The 16,085-nt window shown below is 47.8% G+C and overlaps 2 protein-coding genes across 2 annotated transcripts; one reads left to right on the top strand and one right to left on the bottom strand.

The window, feature by feature from the left end:
• Nucleotides 1-2,093: 2,093 nt before the first annotated feature.
• Nucleotides 2,094-3,293, top strand: FAD3 (Fad3p; the record flags this gene model as incomplete). The annotated part of the gene is made up of 1 exon (XM_024858593.1): nt 2,094-3,293. The coding sequence occupies one exon, from the start codon at nt 2,094-2,096 to the stop codon at nt 3,291-3,293; it is 1,200 nt and encodes a 399-aa protein (XP_024713080.1).
• A 3,445-nt stretch (nt 3,294-6,738) lies between these two features.
• CHS3 (chitin synthase) lies at nt 6,739-15,747 on the bottom strand (the record flags this gene model as incomplete). The annotated part of the gene is made up of 2 exons (XM_024858592.1): nt 6,739-10,213; nt 11,042-15,747. The coding sequence occupies 2 exons, from the start codon at nt 15,745-15,747 to the stop codon at nt 6,739-6,741; spliced, it is 8,181 nt and encodes a 2,726-aa protein (XP_024713079.1).
• Between the last annotated feature and the right edge of the window lie 338 nt (nt 15,748-16,085).

Raw genomic sequence — 16,085 nt, 5'->3', positions numbered from 1 at the left:
GGTGGACTCGAAGATCGACGATATCCACAACAGCTTGAGTGTGCGGTACAAGACGCTCTGGTTCAAGACGCTATTGAGGTCTGGGATACTTAAGGCTTTTGACGATGGATTAGCGGCAACAGGGAAGCCAGCAAAGTAGGGAAGTCTGCAAAAGAATACAATGGCAAAAAGGGATATTTGATCATGACGGGTTGGTTTCTGCTGGAATCTGTCAAAGTTGGTTCACTATCTTCCAGATCTCCTTTGGCTCGTGATAGACGCTCATTCCGGGTGAATAGAATTATTTGCTATTTCCAAAAAGAGCTATTATCCAGAAGTCCAGCAATTGAGGGAACCGTTTGTACGGCTCGCTCTCTATGTACTGATAATTGAGTCACTGGCACCTTTATTCATCTCCACAGGCAATATCACATAAACAATTGAACAAAACGTTTTAAAGGACCACAAAAACCATATCCTGCTACTTCAAAGTCCTCCAGTAGGGCACCGCTTCACTTAACTACAGTGGTGTCTGCACCAGACAACAGAGGCTTGGACACCATTCCAACCGCAACTACTCAAACAGCAAGGGTTCTTGAGAGGGGCTTGCTGAAAATACCTACTTTTCAGAATGCTTCGTTTGCATGAATGGCGGATCTGGGTCCACATTCCACGGTACGTTCTCGGCATGTTCTATGGCATCCACGGCACATTCCATGAGTGACTGAGCCGGGAGAATGGCCGAAGCCGAGGATGTGGATGTATGAGGATTTAATTCTTTTTAGGGAAAAGACGCAGTGGTGGGTTCTGCTTTAGGAAAGAAATGTGAAAGCTTTGAGACTGAGGTTCTACAAAAGGCTCACTGGCCTGATCCTTCAGACCATTCAATACCTGGATACTTTTTGGTTCCTTTTCATCAAAAACATGAAATGTACTATTACAGCCCAATTAGTGAATATCAGGATGCGTGGCAGCTTATTCTGCCTACGCCGTGTGAACTAGGTATGTGAGCCAAGTATGGAACCAGGTACGTGGCATGCACTAGATCTGGACTTCCGATGCTGTGTATCGGGCTCGGAGCGGGCCGCCTTGGTATTTATAGTAGAATTTGAAAACACAGAAAATGAAGGATCAGGTCCCCGAAGCCCATTCTGTCCATATAGGCTGAGTCGAATGGAATGCAGATGTGACTTAGTGCCATTCCATTCTTTCAGACTAATAAGAAAACTCATCTAAACTTCATAATTTAACTTACCACCCTACAATGCTGAATCGGCTATATCCAGTTATCCCGTACAAAAAACCCTTCTCCCTCTGGATGCACATGAACACTGGCACGATAGCCGATCCACATGAACCTCCACAAAACAGCCCTTCGAAACTTTCAATCACAAAACGTCAAAAAGCGTCTAACCCTCCAAAAGCTTTCACCTGAAATCCTTATCCCTCTTCTTTTGCTCCCTTTCTCTCCTGGTCACTTCAATGCACAAGGCGTAAAACGGGCTTTTGGCCGTGGCCTGAAAAACGGGCAACATGGGCAGGGCGTGAACAGCTAAATAACTCAAAATTTAGGGGTTGAAGATTCAAATCACCTAAATCACCAATTCACCAGAGTCACCAGAATCACCTCTCCAGATTCACGCTTTTTCAAACAAAGACGCCCACGTTGGGCGTGTTTACGACAAGACAAAGCAAAACAGAGAAGCAAAACAGAAAAACAGAAAAACAAAAAAATCAAAATCCCTTAACCCTCCCAAAAAGAAAACAAAAAGAAAACAAAGCGTTTCCAGGTTGCCCGCCAAGCGCCATGTGCTTATTTTTGAGCTTTTTTTAGTGGCTGCAAGGCCGGACCATATGGCGCCTTGACGTGCTTTTTCTGCGATGCGCTGCACCCTTCTTATCCGGAAATTGCAGCCACGCCAGGGCCCAGCAATCTCGCCCCACGTAGCTCCCCGTCAAAAACTAGTAGTTTCATGGAAGTCTCCCAACTGAGAGCTCCCCGTAGACACCAATATCGCCGGGGGCCGCCGCCGCTGCGCCTCAGCCCCGTAGCCCATCCGGATAAGAGAGGTGCACACCCACATAAACCCACAGGCCGTTTTTTCATCAACACCATGTCTTCTACTACAACCACCCAGAAGGCCCCCACGGCCGGAATCGTCACAAAAGACACCCACGGCAACGACTTCCGTGTGCCGGACTACACCATCAAGGACATTCTCCAGGCGATCCCCAAGGACTGCTACAACCGTTCCTTGGTGCGTTCTCTAGGCTATGTTGCCAGAGATATCGCCATGATGGTTTTCATTGGCTGGGCTGGAAACTCGATGATTCCTATGGTGGCCCTGCCGCTCGTCCGAGGCTGTCTCTGGGCGCTCCAGCTGTACCTCATTGGTCTTTTTGGCTTTGGACTCTGGATCCTAGCCCACGAGTGTGGACATGGTGCTTTTTCTGATTACCAGAACATCAACGATTTTGTTGGATGGGTCCTCCACTCGTACCTCGGCGTGCCCTACTTTTCCTGGAAATTCTCCCATGCCAAACACCACAAGGCCACAGGCCATTTGTCCAGAGATATGGTTTTTGTGCCTCACACCCAGGAGGAGTTTGTGGAGGGCCATGGAGCCAATAAGATCGGAGAAGTTATGGAGGACCTGCCTATCTGGACTTTGGCGGTGCTTCTTTTCCAGCAGCTTGGCGGTTTGCAGTTTTATTTAGCCACCAACGCTACGGGTCAGAGCATTCCTGGAGTTTCATGGTGGGCCAAGTCCCATTACGCTCCGAAATCGCCCATTTTCGAAAAAAACCAGTTTTGGTACATCATCCTCAGCGACATTGGCATCTTGGCGACCGTTTTCGGCGTCTACACTGCTACCCAGGCTTTTGGCGCTTTCCCTGTGCTTGTGAATTGGTTTTTTCCCTGGCTCTGGGTCAACCACTGGCTCGTTTTCGTCACTTTCCTCCAGCACACCGACCCTTCGATGCCCCATTATTCTGAAAAAGAATGGACTTTTGCCAGAGGCGCTGCAGCCACCATCGACCGTGATTTCGGGTTTGTGGGCCAGCACATTTTCCACGATATTATTGAAACCCACGTTCTCCACCACTACGTGCTGAGAATTCCCTTCTACAACGCCAGAAAGGCCACCAAGGCCATCAAGGAGGTCATGGGCGAGCACTACCGGTACGAGGGCGAGTCGATGTGGAAGTCGTTGTGGAAGGTGCTTCGTTCGTGCCAGTTTGTTGCCGATGAGGACAAGAACGGCGTCTACATGTTCAGGAATGTGAACGGCATCGGCGTGAGGCCCCAGTGAGTGGGTGGAATGCTTTTTGATCCGGTGCAAGTCGCTCGGGTCGTTGTTTTAGATCAGGTTTAGTGGATAGAGATTTAGACAGACGGGTGTAGGGAGTGGTGGTGGTTGATGGAGGGTGTGGCTGAAGGGTGGTTTGTCGTTTCCCCATATCTCGTCATGTGTGGAGGGATTCGAAGGTAGCAATGAACTAGCGAAGGTGCTACTGGACAGTACTTCAATCCTATCAGGAATCATCATTGTCCAAAGTGGATGGTTGACCTCTTGATGCAACTCGACTTGCAGTGCTCTAAATTCACCGGTCAACTTGAGATTGTTCAATGGAAGCACAACAACTAGGGATTGAATATCCTTCCTTCAATTGCATCCTTTAAACCAAAAGCTCACACTAGCGGAAGACGAAAGCGTGCCTGCTAAATCACCTTCAATTCCTAGAAGCTTATCTGACCAGGGATCAAGGTTTGTCATTATCGGAGGAAACAAAAGGGGAAAATGTCATTTGTGTCATAAGCCTCATGGATTTTTGATCCAGTAGATGGACTCAAGGGAAGGTGACTTATGAGAGGTAGAGAGTCCACGCCATTGATTCACATCACGATCGTTCTGGCCAGGTACTCAGTTGAGGTGTTTGCTAAGGTTTTCAGACTTCAACTCTTGATTCACTTTAAGGTTTGAGATCAAATGATGTGATAGGGCAGTAGTAGCTGAAGATCGTCAAGATCAGCAGCTCAGCTTTGGCTTTCCAAGGGCCCGCTACCCGATTGATGAAAAATCTATTGTGGCGATTTCTGACGTCTTTTGACCTCTTTGAGCAGTATTTGAATCTGTGGTGTTCCTTTGGGGCCCTCTTAGAAGCTGAGCTTGAAACAAGGACATGACTTCGGCCAGGATACGGAGAACATCACCTGGAATAGTACTGCCCTAGTTTCTCAGCTCACGTTCCATAGAAACCACAATTTTCTGAATTTCCGTCCGTCTCGAGGCTTACCCTTTCTTCCAGTGCGCTAGTCGTAGATCATGTAACCTGACGATGCATTCGATCTGAAGGGCCTGAAAATACCAATTGCTCGATACCATGACTCCACTCTTGTTCTTCTATCTGGACAGGTCTTTCATCTTGAAGTCCATCACTGGTTCATTGCGCTTTTCATATAGCACACATGCTTCAAGTTGCACCAGGATATCATGCTCCACGTTCCCCCAAATTACCATGCTCCAAGTTCCACAAAATCACGATTCTTCAAGTTCCACCAGAACAGCATCCAGCAACTCCCTCCCCTCCAACTCACCCACCTCCTCTTCATCCTCTTCATCCTGACTTCAATTCCACAACCCTAAAACGCACCCTACCAGTCCCCAGGCAACCTTAACCGAACAAGCTTCTGGAAACAGGGCCCTGTGGTGGCGTCCGTGGGGAAGGGGCCCCCTGTGCCACAAAACAAAGACGACCCCTTCGGCCCAAAATCCATATTGACGTTTGCATCTCCAGCGATTTCCCGATTCGAACCCTCAAGCTTTAGCGTTTAGAGGATGCGCCGAAGATCCCCCTGATCCACGAAAGCGTCATTCTACGGGACCGGAACCGCCGACGGGCGAACAAATCAGGGCCTCCTCCGCTGCACAGAAGCGTTCTACAGAAACACAAAGGCGTCTTGCCGAGGTGCCTGGTGTAGTTTAAGAATCACTAAGGTTGGCAGGAGGGTTTTAAAGTAGAGTTGGTGGATTTGCCAATCTTTATTATTTTTTGTTAAAACTCTTAATTACGTCAAAATAATGGAAGACTTAAGGCGTTTTCCCTGGGTTCCTCGCCTTCTAGTATCGGCACGGCGGGTATTTCTGCGAGTGGTTTGACGAGCAAAGCCGCCTTTAGACGAGAGAAGGTTTGAACCAATTTAACAAAATCAGAAAACTCCAAAATCAGAAAACACCAAAATCTAAAAACAAAAAAGCACCTTAAATTCTCCGATGCCGCCGGTGCCGCCGATCCCGGGCCGCTCCGAAACCCAAAGCCTGGTGGTGAAGAACCTCCAGACGTATGCTCTTTTCGGTAAGCGACGCAGCATCGAGCAATGAGGCTTGGGAACGGCATTTGGGAGGAAAAGTGAAGGAAAGAAAAAAAGAAGAAGAAAAAGAAGAAAAAAGAACCAATGGTTTTTTTTGGATTTTGTCGACACGTAATGCCGGGGGGTTGCCCCTGGAGCCAAAATGCTAAAGACTAAGCTTCACTGGCATGTAGGCTGGCTGCGAATCGAAGCAAGAAACGGAGAATGTTCGGAGCCGGCCTGGCAAGGGTCGAGGGAAACTCGAATTTGAAAAAAATCGCCAAAACAGCACCCGGCCCAGATTCGAAAAATCACATAAAAATCCAAAAATTCCTCCATCTTCCCCTTCGTGCATACCCCTTCTCTCTTAACGGTGCTTCTCGCTTAGGCGGCTGCCGCATTCTCATGTGCGGCGCTTCAGACGCTTATTGCGTTATGCCCTCCAGGTATAAAAGGGCACCGAAATCCCCTTTTGTCTTTTTTTCTCAACAATGCTTATCGCTTTAGAAACAAAGGGTTCCGCCTTCAAGCCGCTGCTCAACAAACCGCCCATCACGTGGCGCTTGAAGAAGTTCAAGGAGCACCACCAGGGCAGAAGACCGTCCAGGACTGAATCCGAGACGACTTTGGTGGACGCCAGGGCCTCCAAGGTTCCGGAGACAAAGGAGGTTTTGAAGGAGGAGACCGTGGAATCCCGGTCCAGTGGTCTTTTCAAGTTTGTCTGATTGACACCCCTGATTTGTTCTGATTGACCAGTTGATTTGATTGAATTGATGATTTACATTTTGGGGGCATCGTGGAGACACCTTGGGGCTCGAGATTTGGCGTTTTGCAGAATCAGGACCGTCGACCTGGGGTGGTCAGATCGGTGTATGTGCCTGAACGAGACGCTCGGTTAGTTGCCCTAAGTGGGCCGATTTAGGAGCCCAACAGATTCAGCAGACAATGTTGTACACATTGGAAAAGCAGACGATTAGAGATTTTATTGAATTCTTAAGTCCTTCAAGTTTAGTCATTTGAAGTTTTTCGTTTCGAAAACTCATTTTGTTCAATCGACTCTGCCTATTCTCAGAAATGGCTGCAAAATGGGAACATGAAACTCCTTAGGCACCCAAACCTCCAAAACAGCCCACCCCACTAATCGCATATATTCACGAATCCAGGATTCTCGGCTTCGATATCTCGCCATACTCCCCGCTGGTTCGGGTTTTGGCGCACTAGCATAGTCTCTCAAATCAGGCCACCCTCATAGGCTCAATGCACGAAAATGATCCAACTTTACTCAACAAATTCAGCAGGTAGAAAGTAGAACTCATGGTAACATTTCACGCCATTAAACGATAAGTCGTTCACGTCTACAGCTTCCTCAAATATACATGCAATAATATAAGTCTAGGTCGACGGCTCTATGGCGATCCCAGCGACCCTTCTGAGTACTCCAACTCCTTCTCTGGGTTGGGGTCCCATGCTAATTGTGGAGCTGCCAACTCATCCCGTCTGGCGCCTTCCCACTCTCTCCATCTCTTCATGACAATGCTCGACGAGTCAAACACACCGTCTCCGTTGTGGCCACTCTTACCTGCTCCTGCTGTCTCGCCGGCCACGGTTCTAGTGTTACCCCAACTGAAGTCATCGAACTTCCAGTAAGCGTACGTGGGGAACACAAAGTTCCAGATGGGCAAGGCAATAAGGTAGATGAAGAAGTACACCACATAACTCCACGAAGACACGGTGATGACAATCAACAATCCCGGTAATCCAAAAATGACAGCCAAAAGAATCAACGACATGACTGGTGTAGGCGTCGACACAATGGCAAAGATAATCACGTAAATGGTGATGGCAATGGCACAAGGCAACACCAACGTACCGACCAACTCAATGAAAATGACAAACTGCATCGAGAAACAGAAGGTACCGCACAAATCATTCACCAAAACCAACTCAAACAAGTTATGCACCGTCGAGTTAATCCAACGACGACGCTGCGACAACAACACCTTGAACTTGTCTGGCACAATAGTCTTACAGGCAGCCTTGGGAACGAAAATCTGGTGTCTCTTGGGGAAAGTCTTCAACATCAAACTCGAAAGGAAACGATCCTCACCCAACAACAACAAGTTCTTCTTGTGCAAAGTATCGGTAACATTGTCCGAGTATCTTTCCACGATATCTGGGTTGGCCAAGATTGGCACCCAGTAACCGTTGTCACCCTTAGGCGCCTTGATTCTGTACATGGAGAAACAACCGGGCAAACAAGTAACACCACCAAAGACAGATTCGAAGGCCTTGGCCTGGTGATGCGAAATGTAGTACTCGAAAACTTGAATAGCAGTGACCCAACTGTCTCTCTTGTTGGCAATCTTCGTCTCACCACACAAACCCATAATGGCTGGGTCTTTGATCATTTCAGCACACATGTGGGTCAAACAGTCAGGGTAAACCTTGGTATCGGCATCCACCATCAATGTCATTTCGTAGAATTCGGCCATGAGTCCAGTCACACGAAAGATAGATTCAAGCAAAGCATATTCCAATTGGGTCATTCTCTCGTCAAACATCACCTTCTGCAAGAAAGACATCATGATGATCTGAGAATCACGCTTACCTCTGTTACCTGGTTTAGCAGTACCAGCCTCATCAGGAGTACCGGTCTTGACAATGGTGATGATTGGCACTCTTTGTTGCTTTTCTGGTGGCACAGTAGAGTCGTCATACTTGTAGAAACCAGCGTAAACCTTGGCCATGTTATGACGCTTGGTACCCTGAGCAACAGCAACGTATGAGTATGCCTGGACATCCTCAGGTGGAATAGCAAAGTCAGTCATCAAGCCCAAAGCAATGTCAGGAGTGGTGATGTCGGAACCTGAACCCTTGATCATACCGTCACAAACCATCAAAATCAACTTGTGGGAGTTAGGGTAATCAGTTGTAGCCACAGAGTCCAAGGTGGTACGCAAACCCTCCTCATCTTCGGAGTAACAAGTAACTAATGCAAGAAGGTGAGCCAATGGGTAGCCATATGGCTGGTACTCAACTGGTGGCTGAGGAACAACGTCAGGGTGGATAATTTCAGGACTCAATCCGTTGATAGGATCGTTTTGAACCAGGAAAGGATCAAGCATGGAGGCTGGACGTGAAAGCAAGTCCATGGAAGATGCTCTGGAGTGAGAAAACACCATCGAACGGCTCTGGTGCTCTCTGCCAAGTTGCTTTTTGTTGCGACCGAGCAAAGCGGCTTGCGTAGACATGGTGGTGTACTTGAAAGTCTTGGAGAGCTTCTTGTCGCCGTCTTCGTAGTACTTGCCAATGTCGGCTGCTGGAATCAACTTCTGAGCATGGGAGTTCTTGATGAACACACTCTGTCTGTTGGTCTTCTGTGTTTGGTAGTCAGCTCTGGCTTTAGCAGGAACGGTAGTAAGAGGTGCGGCAGCTGTTGGGTTGTCGACCCAGTCTTCAATTTCTCTCTCTCTTTCGTAAGTTGACTTGTTGTCAAAATCGGAAGCACCCTGTCTCAGAGCGATCCACCAACGGAAGTAACAGGCCATGAGGAACTTGACAACCACCACAGACAAAATAAATACAAGCGAGACATACAAGACGATCTTCGAGCAAATGCATCCGACAGTTTCGGATTCAATGACACCGACCTTGATGATCTCACTCAAACAACGAGCAGCCTGACGCTGTTCTCCGCTGGACAACACCATGGAAATATCGTGACCCTTGAAAAGTGGGTCGTCACGCAACTCATTGAAAAGCGCAGGATAAGTGACATCGTCTGTGGAGATCCAGTTGATCAAGTCCAAGTCCAAGACACTTCCAGAGAAAACGACCAAGTTTCTCGAGCTGTTACGGATGTCATCCCAAGTGAAGTAGACATCACCGTTGACTTCCATATTGTAATAGACATCTCTGGCATCCAGCGACGTGTGACAAGCCCAGCCATCGTAGTAAACATCGGTATTGTTGACCTCACTAGATCCATCCTGAGCAAAAAGACGACAAGGCATGTACCAGGCGAGCTCTTCGCCTTCGTATGGAATCGAGCAGTTGTCTCTCGGACGAATCAAACCCTTACAGTTACCGTTGACGTTCTGAAATAAGAAAGAGGCATCCATACCACCGGCATTGACTGGCGGATACAAAATGTTAGAGCCAGCAGGAATACCCGCTGCTTTGGGGTGTTGCGAGGACGTCAAGTCGTAAGAGCGACCGTTGATGATCAAGTATCCGTTGGAAACCTCATTGCTCCTTGTTTTCACGGTAGAGTTGGTGCAGACCGTTCTGGTGAACCCGAAGGTGATGTAGGCCACGAAAGCACCGATGTATAAAATGCACGAAATGAGACCAATCTTCTCTCTCCACGCGTACTGTCTATCCTTGGTTTTGAGACCGAAGAGCTTGAGAATTGGTGCTGGGGCCCAGAATGTGATGACGTAACAGTAGATCTTCCAGAACGAAAGATCGTTGTTCTTTGGAACGACCGCCGCCCGCTGGGCTAGTTGGCTCCGTGGCTTCTGCTTCTTGGGCAGCACCTCGTCATTCAAACCAATGATTTCTCTTCCAGCCTTGGGTGAATCGTCCATATCCATAAGCGGAATTCCCTCATCTTCCTCTGCAACCTGAGGGTACTGAAAACTAGGTCTTCCGGACCTCTCGTGGCTTGCTGTGGGGTCCAAACCCGTCAGCGAGGGCTGGATACGAAGGTGGCTTTGCTGCTGGTTGGCAACTTGTGTGTAGTGGTATCTGGGGTTGTTTTCGTCCATTCTTTGACGGTCTCTTCTGACAAGCGACCGCTTTTTCTGTAGATCGCCCAGCTCGGGGTCGAACTCGGCGTAATGCAGCGACGAGCTTTTCTTCATGCTGAAACGGTGTCTCCTTTTTTCTTGTTGATCTGGAGCGTGCCTCCTTTCTTGTTGATCTGAAACGAATGGATTCAGGGACTTGTCTTTTCAAGACGAAAATGGAAAAACGACAGTCGAAGGTTTCAAAAGCAGGTTTTCAAATCCAAGGCTTGAAACGCCGAGATTTCGTGCTTTTTGTTCAAACCTGAGGCCCTTCTATGTAGCCTCTCCTCTTTTGAAACTCCTAGGCAGTGGATTACTCCGAAATTCCAGGATTTTTTTAATTCGACACGAGCCGTGGTTTGAAAATGACACGTGACTTTCGGTTTCTTGCCTTTCCAGCGGTTTTGCGCTTGCTGGTGGTAGGTCTATATAAATACGTGGTGTGGTTTCGATGTGTTTTCCTTTTCGTGAAAATGAGGTGCTGCAATTACCTAAAAATATGTGCCGCCTTCCCGATTCGACTAATTTCGCGCCTGGGCAATAACGGTCTGAGACGCCCCGTGGGCGAGGAAAGTTTGGGTTTCTGATGGTGGCGATTTTCAAAATTAGTTTTTTGGCGGCTTTTGGCAGAGCAATTTTGATTTCTCCAAAAAGGGCCCCGTCCCGAAGTAGACGTGTTTGCCCTTTTTAAGGTTATCTGCAGGATGGAAGACGTCTGGACTTTTGCAACCATTCTGCGCTGCAAAGCCTCCTAATCTTGTAAACAAACAGGCTGCGCTTTGCAACACGATGAACCTTAGAGAAATTTTTCACAAAAGCTTATTAATAGCCTTTTTCTCGCCGGAGTCTTGGACCCCTTGACTTTTCTTAAATTCCTGACTCCTCAATTTCTCGGTTTTGTCCCTAGTCTGCATGAGACCGCAAGAGAATTCTCTCCACTCTTGCTCCCATGCCTTCGATGTTTGAAACAAAAGGCACCAATTTCGAAAGAAGTATGCTGATGCCGCCCATTCTCTCTTTTCTAGCCATTTGAACTTTTTTCAATCCTTCAAGCACAACCTTAAGTTCCTCTTCAAGAATTCTCGCCATGGGCTTCTTGTTCAAAAGACGTTGTTCTGCAATAACACGACGAAGCGTGAAAGAGGCACGGGCCAAGGCAAACTTGAAAGCAACAGCCAGGCTGCGGTCGCTGTTCAGAGCGAAATTGAACAAATCCTTAAGACAGCGAAGTCTGATGTCTCTGTTCTTGTACGGAACAAGCTGTGCCGTGGTTCCGAAACAGTCATTGAACGCAAAGTTGGCCAACGACGATATCGTGTGTTCCAAGCTGCCCTCGCAAAGCTCACGTTCAACGTTGTTCATTTCGTAAAGGTACGAGTGGCTGTAGATCCGGCCAATCGTCTGCTGCAATGCCTCTTCTTGCTTGATATTACCCAGAAACAAGACCGGCAAAACGATCTCCTCGAGAGTATCGATTTGTCTAAAAGTTTCCTTCTCTTCTTCAGGCTTCACGTCCTCGAAACAAACAGTAAGCGCATCCACCAAAAGGTGCCATACCTCATTTCTGTTCTTCACTTCACTCAAGTTCTCATTTAAGAGCCTTTGAGCAAGGTGTGTGATGAGCTCGTTGCACTTGACCCACTGTGGCTTTTCATTGCCCTGGCAGCCTTGCGCTTTGTAGCTCACGGCCTCGATCAACGATGATACGAGTTTCTCGAAACCTTGCTCTGGAAGAAGCACATTGAGATTTCCCAAGCCGTGGATCTTCTCCGTCATCAACTCTAGGGAAGCTTCACTGATAGCAGTAAATGTAGGGATTTTGAGCCTGCCCTCGAACTTGCTCTTGAGCTTTCTTTCAATCCGGGTCCTTGTCTGGTATGGATAGCAAAGGATAATGCATAGGTGTTGAATAATGACCGAATTGAACTCGTCCTTCAGCTCATTCTTGCAGAGCAACTTGAGATTTTCAATCACGGCCTTTTGAATGTCCGTGAGCTTCTCAGAATCGTTCAGACTCGACTTGAGAACAGGGTATCTTGCACACTGGTTCAAAAGGCTCAACACCTTGCTCAAGTCTGCCAATGAAAGTCTGTGTTCAACAACGGGATATACTGAAGTAAAGGACCTGTTGAACACCGCAAGTGAGTCCTGGTATTCTGGATTGACAAAGTCGTATTCCACAGGGACATTCACCCAGAAGTCGAACACAGAATTGACAACCTCGCTAGGAACATCCTTCACTTTGGGCAAGGGCAAGATGAGGTCCTGGAAAGACTGGAAGATCTTGAGGTTGAGATCTTTCCAGTTCAAGGCAAGGAGGTTGTTGAAGTAGTTCAATATCTGCAGCCAGAACTGGAGCTTCACAGCCAAAGTGGCTTTGTCGGTGAAATCAATCATGTACTTGTTGAGCACCGCAACAAGTCCCGACAACACAAGGTTGAAGGTACTGATTATATCGTTGTGTGGCGAAGTCGATTTCTCCTTCCATCTAGAGACATCAATGACACCAGGAAGCACGACATCGTATATCATTTGCCAGGAAGGCAAGTATCTTCCATGAGCGTCCAAAATCTGGAATAATGTCTGGATAGCCCCCTCTCTTACCTGAGTTCTTGAGTCTGACGATAAGTCCGACAACCTGGCAAGAAGGTACACATTCAAGCCCTGGTTGAATGCAATCGTGTCAGTGGAGCACTTTTCCAATGCAAGCTCGAGTTTCTGGATAGTATCCGCCTCCTCGACGGAGATATCGGAACTTGTTGCAGATGCACCATCCATATGAGAGCGTATGGCATCACTGATAGACCAGAAGTAGCTGACAGAGGAAAACGAGATGTTGAGGTCGTGCTCTTGAGAGCAGAAATTGACAAGTGTGTCGATGAGCGTTTTCAAGTGCTCCTCGGGAAGGGAGTTCAAGAATTCATCCAAAATCAACTTCAAGGTGTCGAATGATGTTGCGATCAAAAGTCTCGTCTTCTCGTCAAGCTTCTTATCTTGGACATTTGAACCAGCATGCTTGTGGAACACAGATCTCAAAATAGTAAATACTAGACCCCAGCAATTCTGGAAACGATCATCAAACTCGTCAATGAGGCTCCTGAGCGTAGTGAGTACGGTCAAATGCATCTCAGTCTCACAATTGGACACAAGCAACTCTTCTGAGTCTGGAAGCCCAAAAAGCTTGTCAATGAATGTTATAAAGGCTTTAAGGGACATTGCAGCCAAGCCATCAGTATCTTTCGAATTATGGAATCCCTCCTTGGTGACGCTGACCACCACATCATTCATGCAAGTGACATAGAAGTTTCTTCTGTGGTGTGGGATGGATCTGTCAGTGGCCAAGTCAGTGAAGTAGTTGATAAGATGGTCCCAAACGGGCTGGTTTTCAAGCAATAGCGATGGGCTGTTGGTGACAAGAAGTACCAACAGGCGTATGAAGAAGCTTCGGTTAAAAGGACAAGTCTGGATGGTCTTGATGGTGGCCAGATCCTCGTTGTACAACAGTGTCAAGACCTTCACGAGCTCCTCAAAAGACTGAGGCTGATAAGCACTGATACTCTCCAACAACTTCGCTCTTGCGTTGCGGATTATTGTGGAGTCTTGTGAACTGACCTGAGGTTCGGCAAACTTCTTGAGCTCTTTGTTATTGGCAAAGCCACTGTACTCATCAGCACCACTAAGGAAGTAGTCCACCCATTGAAAAGTAATCCACATGATTCTCCAGGAGTCCTGCAATGTGAGGCCGAGCGAAATGGCCAAGTTAGTCAAGGCCCTGTAGCAGATTATTTGACGGGAGGTGAACACCCTGGATCCAAAGGCGAGCAGCTCGTCATCAGAGGTACTCTTTTTAGAGCTACTCTCAAATTGACTAGCCTGAGAATTTTGAGGGGATGCTGGAGCCTGAATCGTAGAGCTGATGGTGTCAACAATAGATTCACCCAAGGCAAGCAAGTTGGAGTTATTCTGCTTCCGTGGTTCCAAAGGAGCTGGTCCCTTGATCACACAGTCAGAAAGAAGCACAAGCAAATCGTCCCGCAACAGCGTCATGCCCAAAAGCCCCACAGCGTGAGTGTACCTCTGAACTGCCCTGACTACGTTGTGGAAGTACTCATTGTCTGTGGCGCAATGAAGGTACTTCTTGAGTAGCTTGAACACCTCTGGGGATATTGTCTCGTTAAAGCTGGTGATGAAGTCCACATTGGCCTCGATATCGTTAGTGTTGGAGTTGGCTGAAATGCGAGAAACAAACTCAGATACACCATCTGCCACGCTTATGAGGATCTTGAACACCAAGTGAGCAGGGTAGAGCGGAGGCACCGATGCTGGAGGGTCGGTTTTGTCCAAATGATCGAGAAGGGAAACCTTCAATGCGGCATTCTGTTTACTAAGACGGGAGGTGTTTTTCTCAGCGTTAGGAAAAGTCTCTTCAGCAAAGAACTGGGGCAAGCTAGACTCGAGATAGTGGTTAAGCACGCTGAAGAGCTCGCGGATCACGTTTTTCTTCTTTTCGTCTCTATCGTGGGTTTCGTAGATGACACGAACCACGTCGAAGTTGTTAAAGAGAGTCTTGTACATCTCCAAAACCAAGACCTTCACCCAGAAAGGCAAGGTGGTTGATGGCTGTACGTTTTCAGCTGATACAGCAGTGACAGACAGCGAACGGGAAGATGAGTCTTCTGCATCGAGTAGTAGGTGGTTGGTTGAGGAAAGCACGATTTCAGTCTCCATGCCCAAAAGGTCAGCCTGGGTTGCCACAAGCAAGTGAATTATTCTCAAGGCCCTAAGGACTGTGGGGAAGTTGTGGGTGGTTGACGTGACCAATTTGAGTAAGGCAGGAAACGTCTTAACTCGGCACAAGGCGATAAGCTCCTCGTGGTTTCTAAACGTAGCCTTGTTGAGCGAAAGCACGTTTTCCACAATCTCAAGCACAACCACACGGCGGATCTGGATATCGGGGTCGAAGTACTCCACCTCGTCATTAGCTACCAAGGCGCTGAGATCGTAAAACACCTTGTAACATTCTAACTCCAAGCTGTCCAAGTGGAACACCTCTGGTTTTTCCGAGCCAGCCGACGCCAATTCCACCGTCTGGAGCTGGTCGCCTTTAGCGTGTTTGCCCAACTTATCATACAATCCCGAAAACACCTGCTGCATTGTAGCCGAGGCCGTATTCGATAAAGCAGGACTACCGGAGCCCATAAGCAGACACAAGACCGCCACAAGCAACAAGAAGCTCTTTCCATGAATCTCGTAGTTCTGCATAAGCCCCGGAATCGTCTGAAGTATCTTCAACTGGGAGTCAAGCGGCAGCAGGTGGACATCGTTCTTGTAGAAGCTTTGAAGAAGATCGTCGGCAAAATCCGCCGGAAGCGCCGAAGCAGCAATGAGTTTCGGCAAAACGGAAAGCGCCTGTGTTTGCGGCTTCAGCCCGCCCGCCACGGCCATCATAAACGGAACACATAGCGTGTGTTGGAGCTGGACGTTGTCGTTTATATTCGTCCTTGGATCGACCTTTTTGGCAGCATTGAGCGCTGTTTCTGTGGCGGTACGCACGTCGGCGTGTTTTCGCCTGCACTCAGCGAGCAAAGCCTCCAAGTCGTGCTTCAATTGGCCCACTGTGGTCATGATCGGGTAGTAGGTTGGAGTTTCGAGAAGTTGGTGATGTCACGTGGACGAGGTGGGTGGTTACCGAAGGAGGTGAAGGGTGGAGCCTTGGGGGTTTTGGGCTGGAAATGGGGTTTTGGATTTTGGGATTCTGGGATTTTGGCTGGAAATGGTTTTTTGTTGGTGCTAGGGTGAGTTGACTGGTGGTTGTGGGTGTGGTTTCTAGTGTATCAATAGGGGAAGCTATGCAAAGTGGCGAATAACTAAATAAGAATTATTTCGATCACTTGAAGTTTTCAAATTCATTAAAGAATCAAAAATGCCTGCTTTGCAATGCTTGAAAGATTCTGGTGTTATGA

The sequence above is a fragment of the Candidozyma pseudohaemuli genome, assembly GCF_003013735.1.
Source record: "Candidozyma pseudohaemuli strain B12108 chromosome Unknown scaffold00008, whole genome shotgun sequence".
NCBI classification, from domain to species: Eukaryota; Fungi; Ascomycota; class Pichiomycetes; order Serinales; family Metschnikowiaceae; genus Candidozyma; species Candidozyma pseudohaemuli.
The sequence above is the reverse complement of the archived record's forward strand: the minus strand, read 5'-3'. Positions and strand labels throughout refer to the sequence as shown.